Source organism: Lycium ferocissimum, chromosome 10 (assembly GCF_029784015.1).
Source record: "Lycium ferocissimum isolate CSIRO_LF1 chromosome 10, AGI_CSIRO_Lferr_CH_V1, whole genome shotgun sequence".
In the NCBI taxonomy this organism is placed as follows: Eukaryota; Viridiplantae; Streptophyta; class Magnoliopsida; order Solanales; family Solanaceae; genus Lycium; species Lycium ferocissimum.
The window spans coordinates 28,954,986-28,974,955 of record NC_081351.1 but is presented as its reverse complement, the minus strand read 5'-3'; the positions used below and the strand labels follow the sequence as shown (position 1 = coordinate 28,974,955).

Genomic DNA, 19,970 nt, shown 5'->3' with positions numbered 1-19,970 from the left:
TGTTCGCGCGAACCTGTTAACTAGTTTGAAATTAAAGTTACTCGTGACAAATTATACGAGTAGGACCAATTAGGCATAAAAAGCAAAATAGATAAACCAACTCCAACATTACAACCATAAACACCAAAAGTTCTTTTTTCCACACAATTGAAGATAATAATTCACTAGAAATTAGAAATGTTTCTCATATTCACTGTCCCATTATTCCCATCTTGAAGATAATCCCATTGAAACCCATCGGACTATAATATCCTTCAATTGCAACGAAAATTTCTTTTTCACCATCAATGTTAATTATCTGCAATAGGAACACACCAAAGTGAGCATAGAGCTTTCACCCTTAATATAAGAATGTATATATATATATAAATCCTAAATCAATTTGGTTAGTTATATGAATCATTTGAATTGGTTCAATCGAAGTCAAATTTTTTGACACGTGGTGGTCTGGTAGATATATATTGAAAAACAATTGGAGAAAGTACAAGCAAATAATAAATTCTGAATTCATAACTTCTAAAACATAACGAGTTCAACCCTAAGAACCAAAAGGCGAGTATGTTCATTCATACCTTCTCTATCCTTGCTCTAATACCACGACGACGACGTGACAATACTGACGCTTCATCATACTTTTCACATTTCTGCAAAAAAACACCAATAGCATCAAGGTTCGAGCCAGCACGACCATGAAATCCAACAATAGCTCCACCTTCTTTCAACATAAGTGAAAATGGGGTACCACCCGACTCAGTCCCAAATGGTCCATAAATATTCAATCCATAATTAGTTATAAAACTTAAAGATTTTACAACCAATTTGCCACCATAATTTCCAAATGTCCCCTTGATGCCCGTCAAATATTCCGAAGGAGATCCCGCAATAATAACCTAGCAAAAAACAAAACAATTAATCAATCTACAGTCAGATCTCTCTGTAACAAACATCCTCTATATATAACAGCATTTACTAAAACGTAACAACCAAGTTTTTATTGGAATCGAATTTCATGTTATGTTATATTATATGTTTTTTATAACAACATTTCGCTATAGCAAAAAAAAAAAAATCAGAACAAGTTATGCCGGTTATAAAGAGGTTTCACTTTTACTAGGTGTTAGTGAGAAAATTATAGGTTTACCAGAATTTGTTGATGACTATATATACCTTAATTTGAGACGCACCATTCCCACCAAATTGTGGTGAATCAATGGTTGTACCTTGTTCAGTGTCCACTGTTCTGAATATGATAGAGTTAATAACATCTCCATGAGCAATTATGATTTCTTTAATAGGACCTTTTAGGTTGTAACTCCATTCACATATTCCACCTGAGCCTCCCCATGGCTCCACATATATTGAGTCACCTTGATATTCCTTCACAAAATCATATCCAGTAATTAATAGCTCTCTTACAGCAAAAAATCAATAAAGATATATAGTGAAATACAATATAATTAAGTCTCAAAATACTTTCTTATATGGGAACTTATTCAAAATTAAAAGAAAGAGACTCATACCATTTGGTGGTCAACTGTTGTTTTCGTAGTTCTGGCCTTTATATATCCTATAGAAATAATTAAATGTGATAGAGAATGACAAGGGATTGGGAGAAGACAACTATATATAGAGAGTTAATAGTATTACATACACATAAACACATAGGAGTATATGGACGAAGTTATTATACCTCGAATATATAAAAGGTCAAACGGCATACTAATTTAATACTAACAAGTACCAAGAGAGGTCAATAATTAATCTAGATAAAAACAAGAGAAAATGGAAACTGTAAAGCCATATTATTGGTAAACATTAAAGCATAGCCTGGAAATTATACTAAAAGTCGGTAGAAATATGTTAATTCATCTTTGAACTCAACAGCTTCAGTTATTTACATCACATGAAAAGGAATTTGTTTATATATTTTTTTTTTTTACATATATTAAAAAAATGTAACTGTTTTTCTATTTATTAAATTGTTAACGTTACTGAGAGTTAGCAATGAGTTGAAAAATCATTAAAAAGGTGAGGGAAAAAGTGGAGATGCGGGGGATCGAACCCCGTGCCTCTCGCATGCAAAGCGAGCGCTCTACCATTTGAGCTACATCCCCAATGTTGATACTTTTTTCCCAACCCCCCAGTTTTTTGGTTGAGTCGAAGTATTACTATTGAATATCTCTACAATATTCAAACATTACCGTTTGGATAATATTTGATTGAAATTTAAAAATTAGAGTATTAGAAATTGAATTTGGAAACTTGAAATTGTGTCTTGACATGAATTTCATTTTTTTTTTATGTTTATCTGTGATGAAAATATACTTAAATAATAAAAAATAGTGCGTTCTGTAATAACTTAAATTTTTAGATGCGACGTTCTTATAGTTAACATAGTGTCAGAGCATACAGACGTCTTGGGTTCATATTTCATCACCACTCGTATCAAAAAGAATTTTTACATAATTGGTTGATGTAAAACAATCAGACCTGCACGTAAGGAGAGTATTGAAGATATAATTAAACAAATAATAGTGTACTTTGCTTGCTCTAAATGCTTAAGCTTTTAGATGAAATTGTCGCACACTTCAATCTATGAGTTTAAACTTGAAACTTAAAAATTTGAGTTTTTGAAGTTGTAATTTTTGGAACTTAAAGTTGTGTTTGGATATGCATTTTACTTGGAAAAAATTTAAAATTTTGTGAGTGGAAGTGAAATTTCTCCCGGAAACGGGTTTGAGCCAGTTTTTGGAACTTGGAAATATTTGAAGATAAATTTTTAAAATTTATTCAATTTTCATGGCCAAACAAATATTTGAAGATAAATTTCCGAAATCGGATTCAAAATCTACGGTCGAACGCAAGCTAACTATTTCCCTTCAAAAACCTTTCAAACAAATTTTTCAATGTTAATTTACTTGAGTATTTACACATATTAAAATATTATTTATGGCCATAGATCCTCATCCACAAATCGGTCTCAAAATTTCGAACAGAACCGAAAAAATATATTGTCAATTCATGGGGAAAAAAAATTAAAAAATTAAGGACATATCAGGTGGACGCCACAAAATTCGAAACCACAACTACCTTTGCTCTAACAATTAGTAGTAACATCTGTCTAATTTCTTTTCATACTCCATTTGAATTCATGATATAGCTGAAATATTCAAATCCACATGAACTTGCAATTGTTTAATAGTATAAAATAGGGCAATTTATATAAATAACTACCTTTTAGGAGCAATTAGTCATCCATATCCGTCTTTTTCATATTTACAATTCGTAGCTACGATAACTTAATGTATCATATAGCTACGAAATGAAAATGTAGCTATGAAATGTAATTGTTACAAAAGATAGTTATTATCAATAATTACCTCTTAGAAGAAGTTACACAAAATAATTTTTCCTATGGAATACTCCACTATAAAATACTCCATCATCCCAACCTTTTCCACTATATCCACCCCAAGGTCCAGCATTACGTGGCATAATAGTCTTAATTACATCCATTTTCTGTTTGCAATACGTAAAGTTAAAAAATATGTTAAAATTATATGTTCATTACAATTTTCATACAAAAAATTAAAATTGTTAAAAACTAGAAGTTCATAATTTAATAAGCTCCTATTCTTTGTCACAAAATAGTGAATGCACCACGTGTCTCTTACGGTGAAAACTTGCTCGTATTGATGAATATTTACACCAAATTTTAGTAATTTATCATGGTTAAATAATTTAATAAGTGAGAATATATATATATATATATATATAAAAGTGAAAAAAATATATGAGGTTAATTTCACTGATGATCACTAAATTTGCTTTTTGAAAATACTAAAGTCACATAACTTTCGTAACAACCGCCAAACGTTATCCAATTATGTTATTTTATGGGATAATTACTACCAACATAAGTACCATGACCGACTATGCTCACCAAAATGTTGACGTGAGGAACTGAGGATGACTTTTGTTTCTCCTCAAAGGCTATGAATGATATACGCAAGAATTCATATTTGTTCTATCATACAAATCATCAGTAAATTACAAATTTGAAGAAGCAGTTTTAGCTTTAGTTTTCCTAGAAGATTTGTACATAATCATCATAGCAATCTTATAGAATCAAAATGCACAAACGCAGTTTGATATCCACGGACTGAAAAAATCATACAAACATTTATAATAATGTCACCAATTAGTTACAAAACATAGTGCTAAACTTGAAACAAAACAGTAAAAAATCATTAGGGAGGACTCTACGCGGGCCTAACTTTATGTTTGGTTGCTCTAGCTAACCAGGAAAAGTGATAGACATCCATTATGTGGCAAAAGAATAAGCCCCCTAACGTAATTACGATAATAATGAGCATGGCGTAATAACTAAAGCTAATTGATTTGGATTATTTGAACTTATCTACTATATCTTTACTAATTTAAAGGCATAATTTATATTCCTAAATTATCAGTAGTCTTAATTACCCCTGAACTTGGCTATTTGATATATTGTCTTTAACCCATCACTACAAAAGAAACCCGAATTACCAACAAAAAAAATCCGTTGGTAAATTGATCAAATCAGTTGGCAAATTGAGTTACCAACCGAATACCAACCGATATTGATCCCGTTTAAAGGCTCGATGGTAAATTTTACTTACTAATTTTAATTCGTTATAAAATTACCAACTAAAAATTAGTTGGTAAACACCCAAACCGTTGGTAATTTTTGAAACTTGGCCCTGAAATTTCCGTTAGTAAATTCACTAACCAATTTTTGGTTGGTATACAGTTAGTACCTTTACTAACGAATAGAAAAGGAGTTAGTAAATTTAGTTCTTCGTTATTCAATTTCATTGGTAATCTGTTGGTAACTATAGTAACGAAGAAGAAATGTCGTTGGTATTCGCTACCGTACTAACGGACAATAACTTGGTTGGCAAGTCCGATAATAGATTTTTCAAGATCTCGGTAATCAGTTAGCAATTTTAGTTACGGAAAAGTTATGTTGGTAAATTACCAACAAATTTTAAGTTCGTTAGTAAGTATGGTTATTTATTTTTCTAAAATTATGTTAGTAATTGGTTAGTAATTCTAGTAATAGACAAACTTTTGTTAGTAATTGTCAAGAATTTACTAATCGAATGATAATTCGATAGTAAAATTTTCGTTTTAAATATTTATATTAATTTATACTAGCATTAAAAAAAAATCTAAAGAGCACCAAAATAAATCCAAAAATATTTGTTCTTTTATAAGTCATAGTTTCAATAAAACAATGCAAAATCGGTCTAAGATAAAGAGTTAAAGAAATCTAAGTATGATCCATATCATTATTTGATGGCATGTCATGTCTAAACTGACGGTGTACAAGTGGGCAATGTAGGTAGGCCATCAATGAGAACGAGAGGCTTCAGAGAATCTTGTGCCACGCTCGCGACTTGCTGCTGCATTTTGTATCTTGTTTCGACGCATTTCTCGTCTCATTTCTTCTCTTATCTCTTCTCTCATGTCCTCGCTTCATCTCCTCCTCTATCTCTTGTAAACGATATACAACTCATGCCTTCACCCGAGCATCAAAATCATGATGTTGAAGCGGAAGTTGTGGATGATGCATGAACAATTCCCCGAGAAAGCCGCCCGAGAACCAAGGTTATAAGTGCATGCCTTTTTAACTCCACCCACCCCCGATGAATTCATCCGTAGGCCGAGATGCGGTACGTGATCTTCAACACTACATTGGGCTAAGAAATCATCAAGAAATAGTTAGAGAGACAACACGGCTGATATATAGTGTTTTGTGTGTCCATAAATAAAATAAAGAAGTCACTTTCACTACCATGGGAGTTCATGAGTTTGCTCATATCGGAGTTAAATAAAAGGCAAAAATTACTCAAAGTGCCGAGGAACGTGAATTTGCATGTTGTCGGAACGCTATCCTATATAATGCTCATCATTTTTTTCACATTTCATTTACTTTAATCTTTCAAAAACGGAAAATTTAACCAATAACTAAAATTTAATGGGTCCGGGTTATAATGTTGAATTTTTAAACAACCATACATCCGTAATCAAACAATGACAACACGACCCCACAAGGATGTTCGTAGTGAAATATAGAGTATAAGTAATCACCGAAGGTGGAAAGATTTTCCAAAATGAGCAATCATAAAAACCAATTCGGTCAATATTCCTTAACTCGTTGAATGTAGGATTAGTGATATCAAAACTCAACAAAATGTGAGTGAACCATGAGATATGTAAATAACATCTATGTATAGTGTGTTCCCGATATCCATTTATGCCAAACCCCGTTGGAGAAATAACCGAACTATAGGCCTTCAAGTTCTCATTAAAATTTCAACAAATGCTTATAAATAAGAGCTACATGATACTATTTGAAATGACGTCCGGTATAAGTGATTCGACGTCACGTAAAAAAACGAGTAAGGAAATTCCTTCGGTACACACCAATAGTGATTGAACAGAGGCTATAGATTAAACTTTAGGATATGCTATTGCAAGCTTGCATCTCCTACCAAAGAAATCTCAGAGATGACTTTAAATTTCAAATTTCTTTTCAAAAGCAATATAACCAAATGTAAGTGGTTATAGGAGTTAAACAAGAATTTTTTTTTGTTAAAACATACTCCTATCTAGGACACGCAACCATTATAAAAAGGAGCAAAGAGCCGGAGAAGCCATATAATAGCTACTTTACAAGCATTTTACTCTCTAATAGTCCATGGTGATAAATAACTTTAAAGCCTTAAGGTGTCATCTTTTGATATCACATTTTGTACCCAAACCAATGATTAAGTGGTACATCATTCCCATACTCAATATTACCCAAGTGTATGAATACAAGTAATACTTACTTGAGTCGTTGTTGTCATCAGTCTAAGAAGAGCATATACATCATAATTCTCTTGAGTTTTGCTTTGAACAAATTTAACTCAAGAAAAATTAGCTAATTTTTCGGAAAAAGTGCCAACAGATTCTTCCCCCCCGGCAAACTATTTATGAAAAAAGGTACCATTAAAATAAATAAATTGTCACAACAAAGGTATTTGAATTATGCGTTTTCTTAAGTCGGCTTCTCTTAGATCTAAGAACACGGCTTATCTTACATAAAGGTGTATTGTATTTACAACATTAGGCATTACTATTTTTGCCTCAAGCATAACCAAAAAGTAACTAGATCTTACACAAAGTGAGATCTATTGAATTGCAAGTCTACTTTCGTAGAATATGATAACATAAGTATCTAAGACTAATTTATAGTGTTAGTCTAGCATGTCAGGTTGTATGTGCTAATAGATTATTAAATCTCTATCATAATGTCATGTGTCTAACAAGAACGTCTTTATGCTATTTTTGCATCTCACTTCGGTCAATTAGTTAATAATTTTTCTAATCGTATTGCTGTGTTTTGCTAGGAAACTACATACACCATACGACTGCATTTTAATAGTCCAGTAAAAGTACTCGTACTAGTGGTACTGGTGGAGAACTAATAAAGCAGTAACCAAAATTTATAGTGTCGATCTTATATGTCATAAAACTACTAGTAGATAATTTATACCTCTACCCAAATGTTATGTATCTAACGCTTTCATCGTACTTATTGCGTCTGACGTAAAAGACCACATACATCGTACAACTATGTTTTGATAGTCCAAAGTAAACTAGTACTATTGGAGAACTATAAGCAATAACAAAAATCCATTTGGATTAATGTCCAGTTAGTTCTGGACCAAACATGGTCACTTTTCCAAACAACGAGGATGAATTCTGTCTTGAATAATATTATAACTATGTACTTAATAAATGGAGTAAACATGAGGAATGATTTAAGCACGAACCTCAACACAAATCTAAGAAGATACTATTAACATGCTTGTAGTCACTTACATATATGCTCTTAGACTTCCCTGAAACAACTCATCATTCGCATTGATATGTGTATTCTTCAAAAGCTCATTGAGGATCGCCTAGTTCTTTAGCCTAAAATTAAAATCTCATCTGTGACAATTAGTACATAAGCAATAGCTTTGAAAAAATTATAACTTGACGAAAAAAAATGAATTTACCAAGTATTGTGCATGTAATCGGTGAGTGTAAGCGCCTCGTATGTCGTGAGGGGCCGACCCCTTCGCCATATTTCTCACTTAGTCGATTTTGAACATTATGCGCATTTCGCCTTAAAAGCCTCGATCTCCCGAGTTAGGCTTCCGGCTCTCCTAAATAAATGTTGGGATATGTTCACGATTTAGTTTTCTTAATCAATTCCTAAATAAGGTTTGCTTGATTTAAGATGCACCGACAAATTGGCGAAAGATATTTCTAGCTGTAGCTTTGGCTCTAAATTATTCTAGCTGGGGCGTTTTCTAAATCGCCTTTGGTCGCTCAATATAATGCCACTTTGACGAACCAGATACAGCACAATTGTGTCTGAAAGTTCAGAAACAACTTGCACAGTCATACAATTTTTAAACAGTAAGTACTTTCTGTAAATTTCATAACCACTTCACAACTATCTTAGAGAAATAGCCTTTATCAAGGGGATTCGAAAACACAAGTATCATTATATTCTATCTTCTTTAATCTATAACCCATCAACCAACAAACTATATAAATACTATATTTTAGCCAAAAAAAATATAGCATATCAACAGATCTACAATGAATTGATCGAATCAAACAAACGAGGAAAATGTAAGATTGATAAAGAACACTTACCACTTAGACGCAAAGATTGTGCGATTGAGAATCCAAGAGCGACAGATGGATTGCGGGAGACTGTAGCTTGAGATTATCTTTCAATTGAGAAAACATTGAAAGAGATTTACATAAAAGTACTGGAATTGTGAATTGTGATCGTGGGTTGAAACTGAAAAATGGCGCGGAGCCTATGTAATTGAGGTAGAGGGTTTTGGCGGCATAGTTTTAACTTTTTCATCTTTATTTTATATTTTCCTTTTTTTCTTTGGACACTTTTCAATTTAAATGACTTCTTCCGTATTCTATTTGGAGTATTTTTGCAATTTTTTAAATTCTTATGTTATATTACTAGTAACGAATCACACGACTTATACATGCATTCTTGTTTATTAATTCTTATGAAATAATAAAATTTTAATTGCGCTTAATCATTTGTACAAAATAATAAAATTTTACTTGCACTAAATTATTTGCTTGAACTGCAAAATACAAATTAAGTCCGAAAAAAAATTCTAAGTTCGGACATGCGATGAAATTAATATTAATACTAGAATTTATAATCATTTGGTGTTGTTTGAATATGCAAAGACAAACACTTAATTAAAATACTTAGTATTATGTAAAATTAATCATGTAAAAACGCTACACTACATATTTTATTTTTCACATTATATAGGTCTATTTTAATTTACTTGTCGACAGAACACACATTTGTTTCAATGAATTCCTTTCATCCATTTCAATTAATGTGTGTAACACTAAATTTTGCATTTGAAAAATTAAAGACAAGAAAAATAATAATATTCGTATTTCAATAATTTACGCAAATCACAATTTTTAGACTATCTTAAATCAAAAGAAGTAGCCCTCTAATTCTTCTTGTAGAGAAATATTGCAGGAAGAAAAGTAAATTGGGAAACCTACTCGCTAGCCCAAGATCGTTAACTAAGGTCAAGATTCACCCAAAGAAGAGGAAGCTATGGAAAGGAAAAGTTTACTTGAATTGGCTTGTATTGGTAGTATTAGCTTACAATTGGGGTTGGTTACAAATGACTAAGGCCACCCCTATTTATACTTGTGTAGCGATAGTTCTAGAAATACTTCAGATACATCCATTAGAAAAATCTAGTCGTCTTTATCTCCTACCACTACTCTAGAATATCTTGATATTATTCTAGATACAAAAGGATCTAGATAATTCTATTCTCAACTATAAATATCTAAGTGTCTAGAATTTCTAGACATTTCCTAATACAATATATATCAAAGATATTACATTATAACTTTCTAGAAACTCTTCTAAATATCTATGATATTTATTCTTTCAAAAATTAACTTTAATTTTTCACACTCCCCATAAAGTAATTTTTTGGAAGCTATCTCAACTTGTCGCGAGAAGAACTCGGACGTAGCTTTTGGACGTGCCTTGGTGAAGATCTCGCAATGTTTTCCGACACTTCTTCCTCTTCAAATGATGATGGTTTTCCGGCCGATAATTGGGCCTCCAAAGAAACATGAATACGTCTTGATAAAATTTCATCTCCGTAAGCGTACGGTTGCCACTATTTCTTTTTGGCCTTTGCGAACCACGTGAATCATCTTCATCGTCGAATTTTATCTTGAGTTTCCGAGACTCCCTTTCTCTTAGCTCCTTAACAATTGTGTTATCTGGAGAAACGCCTGAGTCGGTGACTATCCGATCATGAATTTCCTTCGAAGCCTCAATACCAACACAGGATCCACCACTAGATTCCCTTTTCAACTCCTCAATAAATTGTTTGGCCCTTCGAGCTTCCAAAAATCATACCGCTTGTATCTCCATATGAAATTGAGCCTTCAAAGTCATCCTCTTCATTTATTTGACCGTCGGCTTCTCCATCCGCTTCCAAAGGATTTGATCGAGCTAGTGATTGACTTTGATACGGTAGATGATTGACCAGAGTCTTCAACTTCCACTACAATTCCCTTAATGCTTTCTTCGGAATGGTCACCATTGTCATATATAGTTTCAGAAACTTCATGCTCAGGATCTACTTCAACATCCTCCACGTCTAGACTTTTATTATCAATTTCAGGATCACAATTTCGTTGATTTCCTCGGTAGCAGCTACCACGTTACCAGTCTGAACATCTTCAGAATTTTCTTGCTTCTTGTTGATGACACTAGTGTCTTCCTTCTCCACGTGATGGACCATATTATCTGTTGTCACAATGACATCACAACCATTGTTTTCTTGGAAGTTGAAAAATTTAGATTCATCTTCAGTGAGATGGTGCCCACATCCTGAATCCACGATCCACCTCTTTCGAAATTGAGAGAAGCCAAGGCATCTACTACTCGAGTCTCAGCAACAAAGCACCTTCCCCAATCTTCTTCTTCAGGAGCTCTCTCAGTTTGAGCCATGTAGCTTTCCTTGGCTCGGCAAAATCTTTTTATGTGTCTTACTTCACCATATCGATAACATTTAATAGTCTTCTTACCGTTATTAGAATACTCTTCCTTCTGTCTTGGCGAGCTTGACCCCTCATGGAATTGAGAATGTATCATCTCTCTTGAGAAACTTCGATTTTGTATTTCTTTAAAATTCCTCTTGTACCTTCATAGCAACAAGGCATTTCTGCCCCTTCTAGACATACCAACCATCTGTTTGGCTAGTAGCTCCTGTGATGACAACAAATTCTCAAACTCCTCCAAGGATGGTTGTTGAGCCTATCCTTGAATTGATGTAACAAAAGGAATATATTCTGACTTCAAACCACGAATGATAATTCTTCTCATTCGTGCTTTAGAAGTAGCCTCGTCCGGATTTAATAGAGATATTTCAGAACATAAGTTTTTAATCTTCAAGAAGTACTCAGCAATAGAAAGATTACCTTGAATGGTGTTGGCCAATTCGTTCTCCAAAATCTGTAGCCGAGCTTCATCCTTTTTGTTGAACAAACGATCAAGGGTCCTCCATATTTCGTGAGCTGATTTACACCTTATAATATGATCGAATAAACTGGGAGAGATGGACCTCTTCAGGATGAACTCCGCCTTGGCATTAATCTGCTTCCACTTCTTACGTGCATCATTATTTTCCGGTGCATCAGCAGGAGGATTTGTGTTACTCCCATTGACAACTTCCCACAAATCCTCACCAACAAGGTAGGACTCCAAACAAGTCTTCCATACCTTGTAGTTGGACTGGTTCAATAATTCCATCCCCATTCCATTAACACGACCACACACATCCATTTAGAAAAAAACAATTGAATCGACCACTAACCCGATCTTGAAAATATATCCAGAAGCCAACGTATATGGCTATGGCTCTGATACCATGTAGAGAAATATAGCAGAAGAAAAGTAAATCGGGGAAACCTTCTGCTAGCCCAAAATCGTTAACTAAGGTCAAAAGATTCAACTAAAGAAGAGGAAACTATGGAAAGGAAAAGTTTACTTGAATTGGCTTGTATTGGTAGTATTAGCTTACAATTGGGGTTGGTTACAAATGACTAAGGCCACCCCTATTTATACTTGTGTAGCGATAGTTCTAGAAATACTTCAGATACATCCATTAGAAATATCTAGTCATCTTTATCTCCTACCACTACTCTAGAATATCTTGATATTATTCTAGATACAAAAGGATCTAGATAATTCTATTCTCAACTATAAATATCTAAGTGTCTAGAATTTCTAGACATTTCCTAATACAATATATATCAAAGATATTACATTATAACTTTCTAGAAACTCTTCTAAATATCTATGATATTTATTCTTTCAAAAAATTAACTTTAATTTTTCACACTTCTCCCCACAATCATCTACTCAAGGGCTTGATCGCTTGTTCTTGAATTGATGGATTAAATTTGTTGATAAATTTGACCATGAATGCGGGAGCCAAGCTTGATCATGAATGTGGAGGTAAGGAAGACATGTGGCTAGCTCACCACTGGAGAGGAAGGCTTCTTGATTACCACATGACGGGAAGGATTCTTGATATAGGGAGTAAGATTTCATATACAAAACTCATTGAAGCTGCACAAAACTACAGGGTGAAGCTCCAAGTGGTCTTTCGCCAAATTGAGACGGGCCAAACGTGTATATCAACTTCAAAACTTAATTCCAACTCGCGTTTTGGACACTCCTACACGAGATGTCGATTTTCTATTGCAGACACGCAAAGTTCAAAGATTTTACGATTGGATTAAAAAAGCACAACACATCAATTTTAAACACATAAAACTGCTTCCAACATGTGGTAGAATTGAAGCATACCAAGTTCAGAGAACCGGAGAACAATGAAGCTTACAAGAGAACAATCAAAAGGAATTACAATTGCCCTGACTTAGAAAGGATGATCGACTTCAATTCGCCTAACTTATGAAAAATACACAAACTATATGTTTGGGGATATTATTTATATTGTTAACGGGGGTGAATTCTTTTCGCTAGTGCAAGGATGGTGTTCCTTAGATCGAAGATGAAAAGTAAAGTTACTTTCTTATTTGATTAGAGAACAACAAAAGAAGACAAAACTAAGAACGTGAAAGAATCTCTTGATTTGTCATTAGAAGCTATTATTAAGGACTATCTTTGGAACTTGATTGGTCAAGGTAACTTGGTGCAACAAAATCAATATACAAATTTTGAAGCCTCGTCTTTCAAGTTATAGCAAGTCTATGCGTCAACAAGTCCCGAAGCAGGGGGATTGGAGCGTGACTCTCTCTCTCTCTCTCTCTCTCTCTCTCTCTCTCTCTCTCTCTCTCTCTCTCTCTCTCTCTCTCTCTCTCTGCCCCCCTCTCTCTCTCTATTGTTGTTTGCTTTATCAAATCCTATCAAGATTTCCCCCTCCAAGTATTTATTATTTGAGAAAAGAACCTATAGGGAGGGCTTATTTGCGGATGAAGAATTAGTATATTGGCTCGATTTTTATCATTCGCGTTCATAGACCAACGAAAATTCTTGTTAGTGAGTGTTAATGATCCAACAACTAGTAAAAGGGCTAATTCATTAGTTCATAATTCAAAACTTTTATTTATTTTTCCACTCAATTTCATAAATAATACAAGAATAAATAAAAAGAGGGATGAAGTACTAATAGAAGAACTTGGTTTGATTTTTAGTCTATTTATAAGAGGATGTATATGAAAAACGTAATCGATTCTTTCGTTTATTTGGACCATTGACTATTTGCAGGATTTCGGGTATAGTATCAATACTTTAGCAAGAATCTAAGTGTTAGTACTTGGTGTTTTGGTTTTTCTTAAAAGAAGTATATTCAAGTTTTTTGTTGCAAAAATAAGTTGAACCAACCAGTTGTATCCCTTTCCATGGTAAATAGGAAAGTGAGGTGCATGATCTCATGAATTACTTCTTAATAAATTCCAAAATTATATGTAAGATCCATAACATTTAGTGACTCATTGGTAAATCGATTTTCATTTTGTATTAACCAATAATGTAGGACTATTAGCATGGTTGAAACAAATTATTTGAAGTTTAAATAACGGATTTTCTAACAAGGAGCTCTAGGAACTCTAGACTAAATAATTGTTTGAACAACGAGTTGAGATATTTACATAGCATTAGTGTCTATATTAACATATTGAAAATTAAAAAAAAATGACTAGTCTTTCTACCATAGGTATTATCTTTTTCTTTTCACAAAGAATTCAAAAAAGAATCATGATAACCGTTAGAGCTTATGAAATTAGTACAATTATTCATGAACATATTGTACAATATAATAGATAGATAAGTAATGATGAATTTACTAAATGCTAGATCAGTCCAAAAATATCAATTGATTTAGAATCCATCATTAAATTTACCAATAAATGCTTAATTCGTCAAAAAATATCAATTGATTTAGTATCCATCGTTAAATTTGCCAATTGTTTCAGCACCAGTTGGTAATTTGCCAACCAATATAATCATTTAGTTGCTAAATTTTCCAACTATTTCAGTATCACTTGGTAATTTACCAACAGATTTGATCTTAGTTAGTAGCAATTACTAACCAATTCGGTGTCCGTATGTAATATTACCAACTAAAAATGGATCGATTGGTAAATTTTACCAATGGATTAATAATCGGTTGGTTTATTACCAACTAATTCTAGTTTGTTAGTAATTTACTGACTCACAAAATTGATCAGTTGGTAAAACTTTCTAACCGATTGAATGTTCGTTGGTAAGTTCCTTACAAATAACAATCAGTTGGTAATTTACCAACACATATCTAATTAGTTGGTAAAATTAGCAACGAAATCCCGTAGTTGGTAAATATTTAGTTAGTAATTCATTGGTAATATGTTAATAAACTATATTCCACTTTTTCCTGCCATGTTTACCAACCGATATATACTCCGATGGTAATATCTCCAACAAAAGGTGTTTGTTGGTAATATTTCGGTTGGTAATTCGTTGGTAGGAAGTTACTAGATTAGGCGCCATTTTTTCCCGCCATATTTACCAACTAAATTATTTAGTTAGTACAATTTTGGTTGGTATTCCATTCGGAATCTGTTGCTAAATTCTAAATAACAAATCAGCTACCAATTTGTTAGTAATCTGTTACTGATATACTAATGAATTTGGTTTGTTGGTAAAATCCGTTGGCAATTGAGGGTTTTTTTGTAGTGTGCATAGCCGTTGATATGAAAAAGAGAGTGGCTACAACCTACAACGAAGGGCGAATTTATGCGCAAATTTTGTGGCACGGGAACTCGTAGTCAATCCGCAAAATTAGATATATGTACATATTTTTCTATAATTGATCCAATATTACTTAATGACACTCATGCTACAAAAAGGCTTAATAGTGCACTTGATTAACGTACTTAGTTATTTAACAGGAACAAGGATCAAATCTCACTTAACACATATATAGTCCTCACTCCTCAGTGAAGTTAAGTTAAAGAATGACATTTTGGAACACTAACTTTTTATCTATTTAAATTAGGAATCATATTTTGAATAACTAACTTTTTATCTATATTTTTTTAACGTCATATCTCGTTTTTAGTTTGTGCAGAAATTGAAGAATGGGGAAGTAGAAATATACTGTGTTACACTACCGAGAGTCAGCAATGAGTTGAAAAATCATTAAAAAGGCGAGGGGAAAAAGATGGAAATGCAAAGCGAACGCTCTACCATCTAAGCTACATCCGCGATGTCTGCTATCTGTTACTGGTAGTAAACTTATTTTGTTTTGGAAAGTAGTATTGCTCTGTAATGTTCCAAATTACTGCGTGGGTAATATTTGATTGGACTTTTAAAAAAAAAAAAAAAAAAAATTGATGTTGGAAAGAATATTTGAAAGATGAAATTGCATTTGGACATGAATTTCTCTTTAAATTTTTTTTTTAAGTTTTTGCGTGTTGAGGAAATATTAAATAAATAATAATGTGTTTTCTTTAATAGTATAAGCTTTTAGATGAAATGATCGGATACTCCAACATGATATTAGAGCTGGCAGACGTCCTGAGTTCAACTCATATTACCGCTCATTATCAAAAAGATTTTTCACGAACAAATCAGTTACAGAAATTTCGAAGAGAACCAAAAAGTATATTATCAGTTTTTGAGGAAAATATCAGGTGGATGCCACAAAGAATTTTGAAACCACAACTAGTTGCTCTAATAATTAGTAGTATCATTTTATTGACAACAAGAAATATTACAATTGTTAACATCTACACTTGAATCGTGTAGTATATAGTCTCCATTTCTCATCATGGCTCTTATGTTCCACATAATTGAAAATCTAACATGACGAGAAATTAGAAATATTCCATGTGCACACCAATAGCATTCAAATATACACCACTTCTCCCATGAAATCCTGTAATTTTTCCTCTAGCTGCTGAAGAGCTAAAATAAGTTCCAATTTCAGCTCCATAAGGTCCATATTTTCCCTTATTTGTATAAAATGCAATTTGTCTTATTGCATCTAGGCCCCCATTGTCGTTCACTGGACTATAAAAACCTTCAATTCCAATCAAGAACTCATTTTTACCATCAATGATTATCTGCAAGTGTATGAAACCGACAAAAAGTTTAATGAACGAATTTCTTTAGCCCTTCACAATAATAAAAATCAATCAACTATATCTCAATTTCAAATTAATTAGATATGATTATATATATGAAACTTTTATATCCAGTACTCTACATTCAAATTAGAGAAGATGGTCAAAAGTCACTTGTATCCGAAATTGAATCACTTAATTTGCTCTCCATTATACTTTTAGTAAAAAAAATCATTTCTGCCTTTGACCATTAACGTAGCTACACTTTGCGAGTCTGGATGTTAATTCTAAACCTTGGTCAAAAGTTGGAGGATAAATTTGGACTTTTTTCTCGAAGAATTTGGACACGTGGAATCCACCAAATTTATTGGACGTCTGTTAATAGGAAAAACAAATACGAGACGATTTGCTAACAATAGATGTATGAACGATCCAAAAGTAGATAATATTATTCATACCTTTCTAATTGTGTCAGTCCCAGCTCCAACACCACCATGAAGTTGTGACCAAAATGATGTTTTGTCTAATTCCTTTTCATACTCAATTTGAATTCCTGATATAGCTGAGCTATATAAATTCATATGCACTTGCACTTGTTTGATAGTACAAAATACTCCATCATCCCAGCCTTTTCCACTATATCCACCCCAAGGTCCAGCACTACGTGGCACAATAGTCTTCATCACTTCCATTTTCTGTTTGTAATATGTAAAGTTAAAAGGTATGTTAAAATTACATGTTCATTACATTTTCATACAAAAAAATAAAATTGTTAAAAACTAGAACTTTATAATTTAATAAGTTCCTATTCTTTGTCACAAAATAGTGAATACACATGTCACTAGATGTAAAAACCTGCTCGTATTTAATAAGTATTTATACTAAATCATATTAATTTATCATGGTTAAACAATTTTAATAACGTGAAAATATATATTAAGTGTGAGAGAATTAAGTCTACCAGGTTAATTTCACTGATGATCGCTAAATTTACTCTTCGTAACACTAAAGTCACAAAACCATAGTATATCTTTTATAACAGTAATTAAAGTCATTAAACTAATTTTATTGTCACAAAATTATTCTTGTGACTTTATTGTTACAAATAGCTAGTTTACTGACTCAACCGTTAATAGTTTTGTGACTTTAGCGTTACAAAGAGTAATTAAGTTCAGTGATCATCGATGAAATCAACCGATGTTGACGTACAGACACATGTCCAATGTATCTATTGATTTAGTATAAACACCGAAATTGGCTAAAGAAAAAAATGATAAAATAAACTAAGAAGTGAAATTTAGACAATTCATATTAAGAGAAAAAAAGTTAGTATATGTACGTACGTCATGGATTTCAATTTCAACCATAGGTTCATTTGGCTCAATCTTTTTTTCAGGTTCATTTGGCTCAATCTTTTTTGCAGGTTCATTTGGTGAAGTGGGAGGAGTAAGTTTCTGCAAATAAACACCAATAGCATCAAGGTACACCCCAGCACGACCATGGAATCCAACAATGGCTCCACCTTCTTTCATCACAAGTGAGAATGGGTTTCCACCAGACTCAGTCCCAAATGGTCCATATTTTTTTGCATTTGTTATAAAATTTAGAGATCTTATAACCAAATGGCCACCATAATTTCCAAATGTCCCCTTGATTCCTGTCAAATATTCCAATGGAGCCGCTTCAATAATAACCTATCATTTGTGCAAATCACATATCGGTTAAATTAGTAGCGAAGCTAGAAATTCTAATAATATGTTGAGTTGTTGACCACCAACGTACCTTGACTTTTCGACCTCCACTGCCACCAAACCTTGGTGAGTCAATGGTACCTTGTTCATTAACAGTTCTAAACATGATGGAGTCTATAATATCTCCATGCCCTATTAATATTTCTTTAATTGGACTTTTAAACTTGTAATTCCATTGTGATCCACCAGTACCACCTCCCCATGGCTCCACCAATATTGTATCAGCTTGATCATAACTCACTTGATTTCCCTTCACATAATTAATTTCATCCCTATATTAGTAGTATTATTTTGCAATAAAAAAAAACAAAAAAAAAAACAGAACGGGTATAGTGATATGTGAACGAAGAGAAGGCAAGGTACGTACCATTTCTGGCGATTTGCTTTGATTTTTGTAAAATTTTCGATCCTTTTAGTTCTCTTAATAGTTATGCTAATAACCTCCTGATGATTATTTTGTTTAACTTGTTCATTCTATATAAGGTGTTAGAAGAGTAACAAACTAGGTCACTAGTTTTAAGAAAGGGATCACGTGCTTTGTTGTATACATAGGAGGTGAAGAAAAGAGAGTAGAGGTGATTAAGCAAAGGATAGAATCACAACAAATTAACGTGAGAATCTTATTTGAAACTCAAAAAGTTATTTTGTGTATGTGTAATGTATAGTTGTATACTAAACTGCGGCTCTAAACTAACTAGTATTAAGATTTTGATCTAGAAGCAATGTACCTGATCAATAAATACACGTGGCTTTATAAAAATTATGATGATTTAATTACAATTAATTAATACACGTTAATTTCATATCGTCAAGGACAAAACTCAAGTTGGTAATGTCTTTTTGCCACTCGATAACCTAAATTCTTTTTAATATAACAACATTGTTACGATATCGTATTTAAATTTGAAACGATCAGAATAAGGGGAACAATTATTATAGTTTTTCCTAACAGTTTTCTTAAAAGTGCGGCTTCTCTTGTTTGCATCGATTTAGAGCCTGTTTGCATGGGCTTAAAATAAGCCTTATACTTATGTTTGAAAGCTTTTTTATAAAGCAAAAAAAAAATAAGTTGGGTAGGCTAACTTATTTTTTTTGGACTTATAATTTGTTTTTTTTATACCGCTTTTTAGATAAATAAAAGTAAAAGCGCCAATTATTTTTGGGGGGGCTTATTTTATGCACAAAATGGCTTTAAACACTCAAAAAAGCTGAAAACAGCTTATAAGCAACTTATAAGCCAATCCAAACAGACTGTTAATCCACCTTTACAGTTTACAGTTATATCCTGATGACAATCTATTAGCATTTGGTACTTATATCGAATCTAATTTAACTTTAACAATTAAAGATTAATGTGAAAATATATTTAACTATCATTAAGTGATAAATATAAGTACGAAAGACACAATATCTGGATGAATTTTTACCCCTAAATCCTCACGTCTTCTAAATATTCATGAGTAGTTTACT

General features: G+C 32.7%; 2 protein-coding genes and 1 non-coding gene across 3 annotated transcripts; all 3 read right to left on the bottom strand.

Moving 5' to 3' along the window:
* Positions 1-2,041: 2,041 nt before the first annotated feature.
* Positions 2,042-2,114, bottom strand: TRNAA-UGC (transfer RNA alanine (anticodon UGC)). Its single transcript has one exon. It is a non-coding gene; the product is annotated as a tRNA-Ala (tRNA).
* A 9,320-nt stretch (positions 2,115-11,434) lies between these two features.
* Positions 11,435-11,962, bottom strand: LOC132034778 (uncharacterized). Its single transcript, XM_059425139.1, has one exon. The coding sequence runs from the start codon at positions 11,960-11,962 to the stop codon at positions 11,435-11,437; it is 528 nt and encodes a 175-aa protein (XP_059281122.1).
* Positions 11,963-16,352: 4,390 nt separating this feature from the next.
* On the bottom strand, positions 16,353-19,003 carry LOC132033225 (agglutinin-like). Its single transcript, XM_059423135.1, has 5 exons — positions 18,868-19,003; positions 18,532-18,750; positions 18,093-18,443; positions 17,208-17,444; positions 16,353-16,749 (listed from the first exon to the last, which is right to left on the bottom strand). The coding sequence occupies exons 1-5, from the start codon at positions 18,868-18,870 to the stop codon at positions 16,501-16,503; spliced, it is 1,059 nt and encodes a 352-aa protein (XP_059279118.1). The 5' UTR covers positions 18,871-19,003; the 3' UTR covers positions 16,353-16,500.
* Between the last annotated feature and the right edge of the window lie 967 nt (positions 19,004-19,970).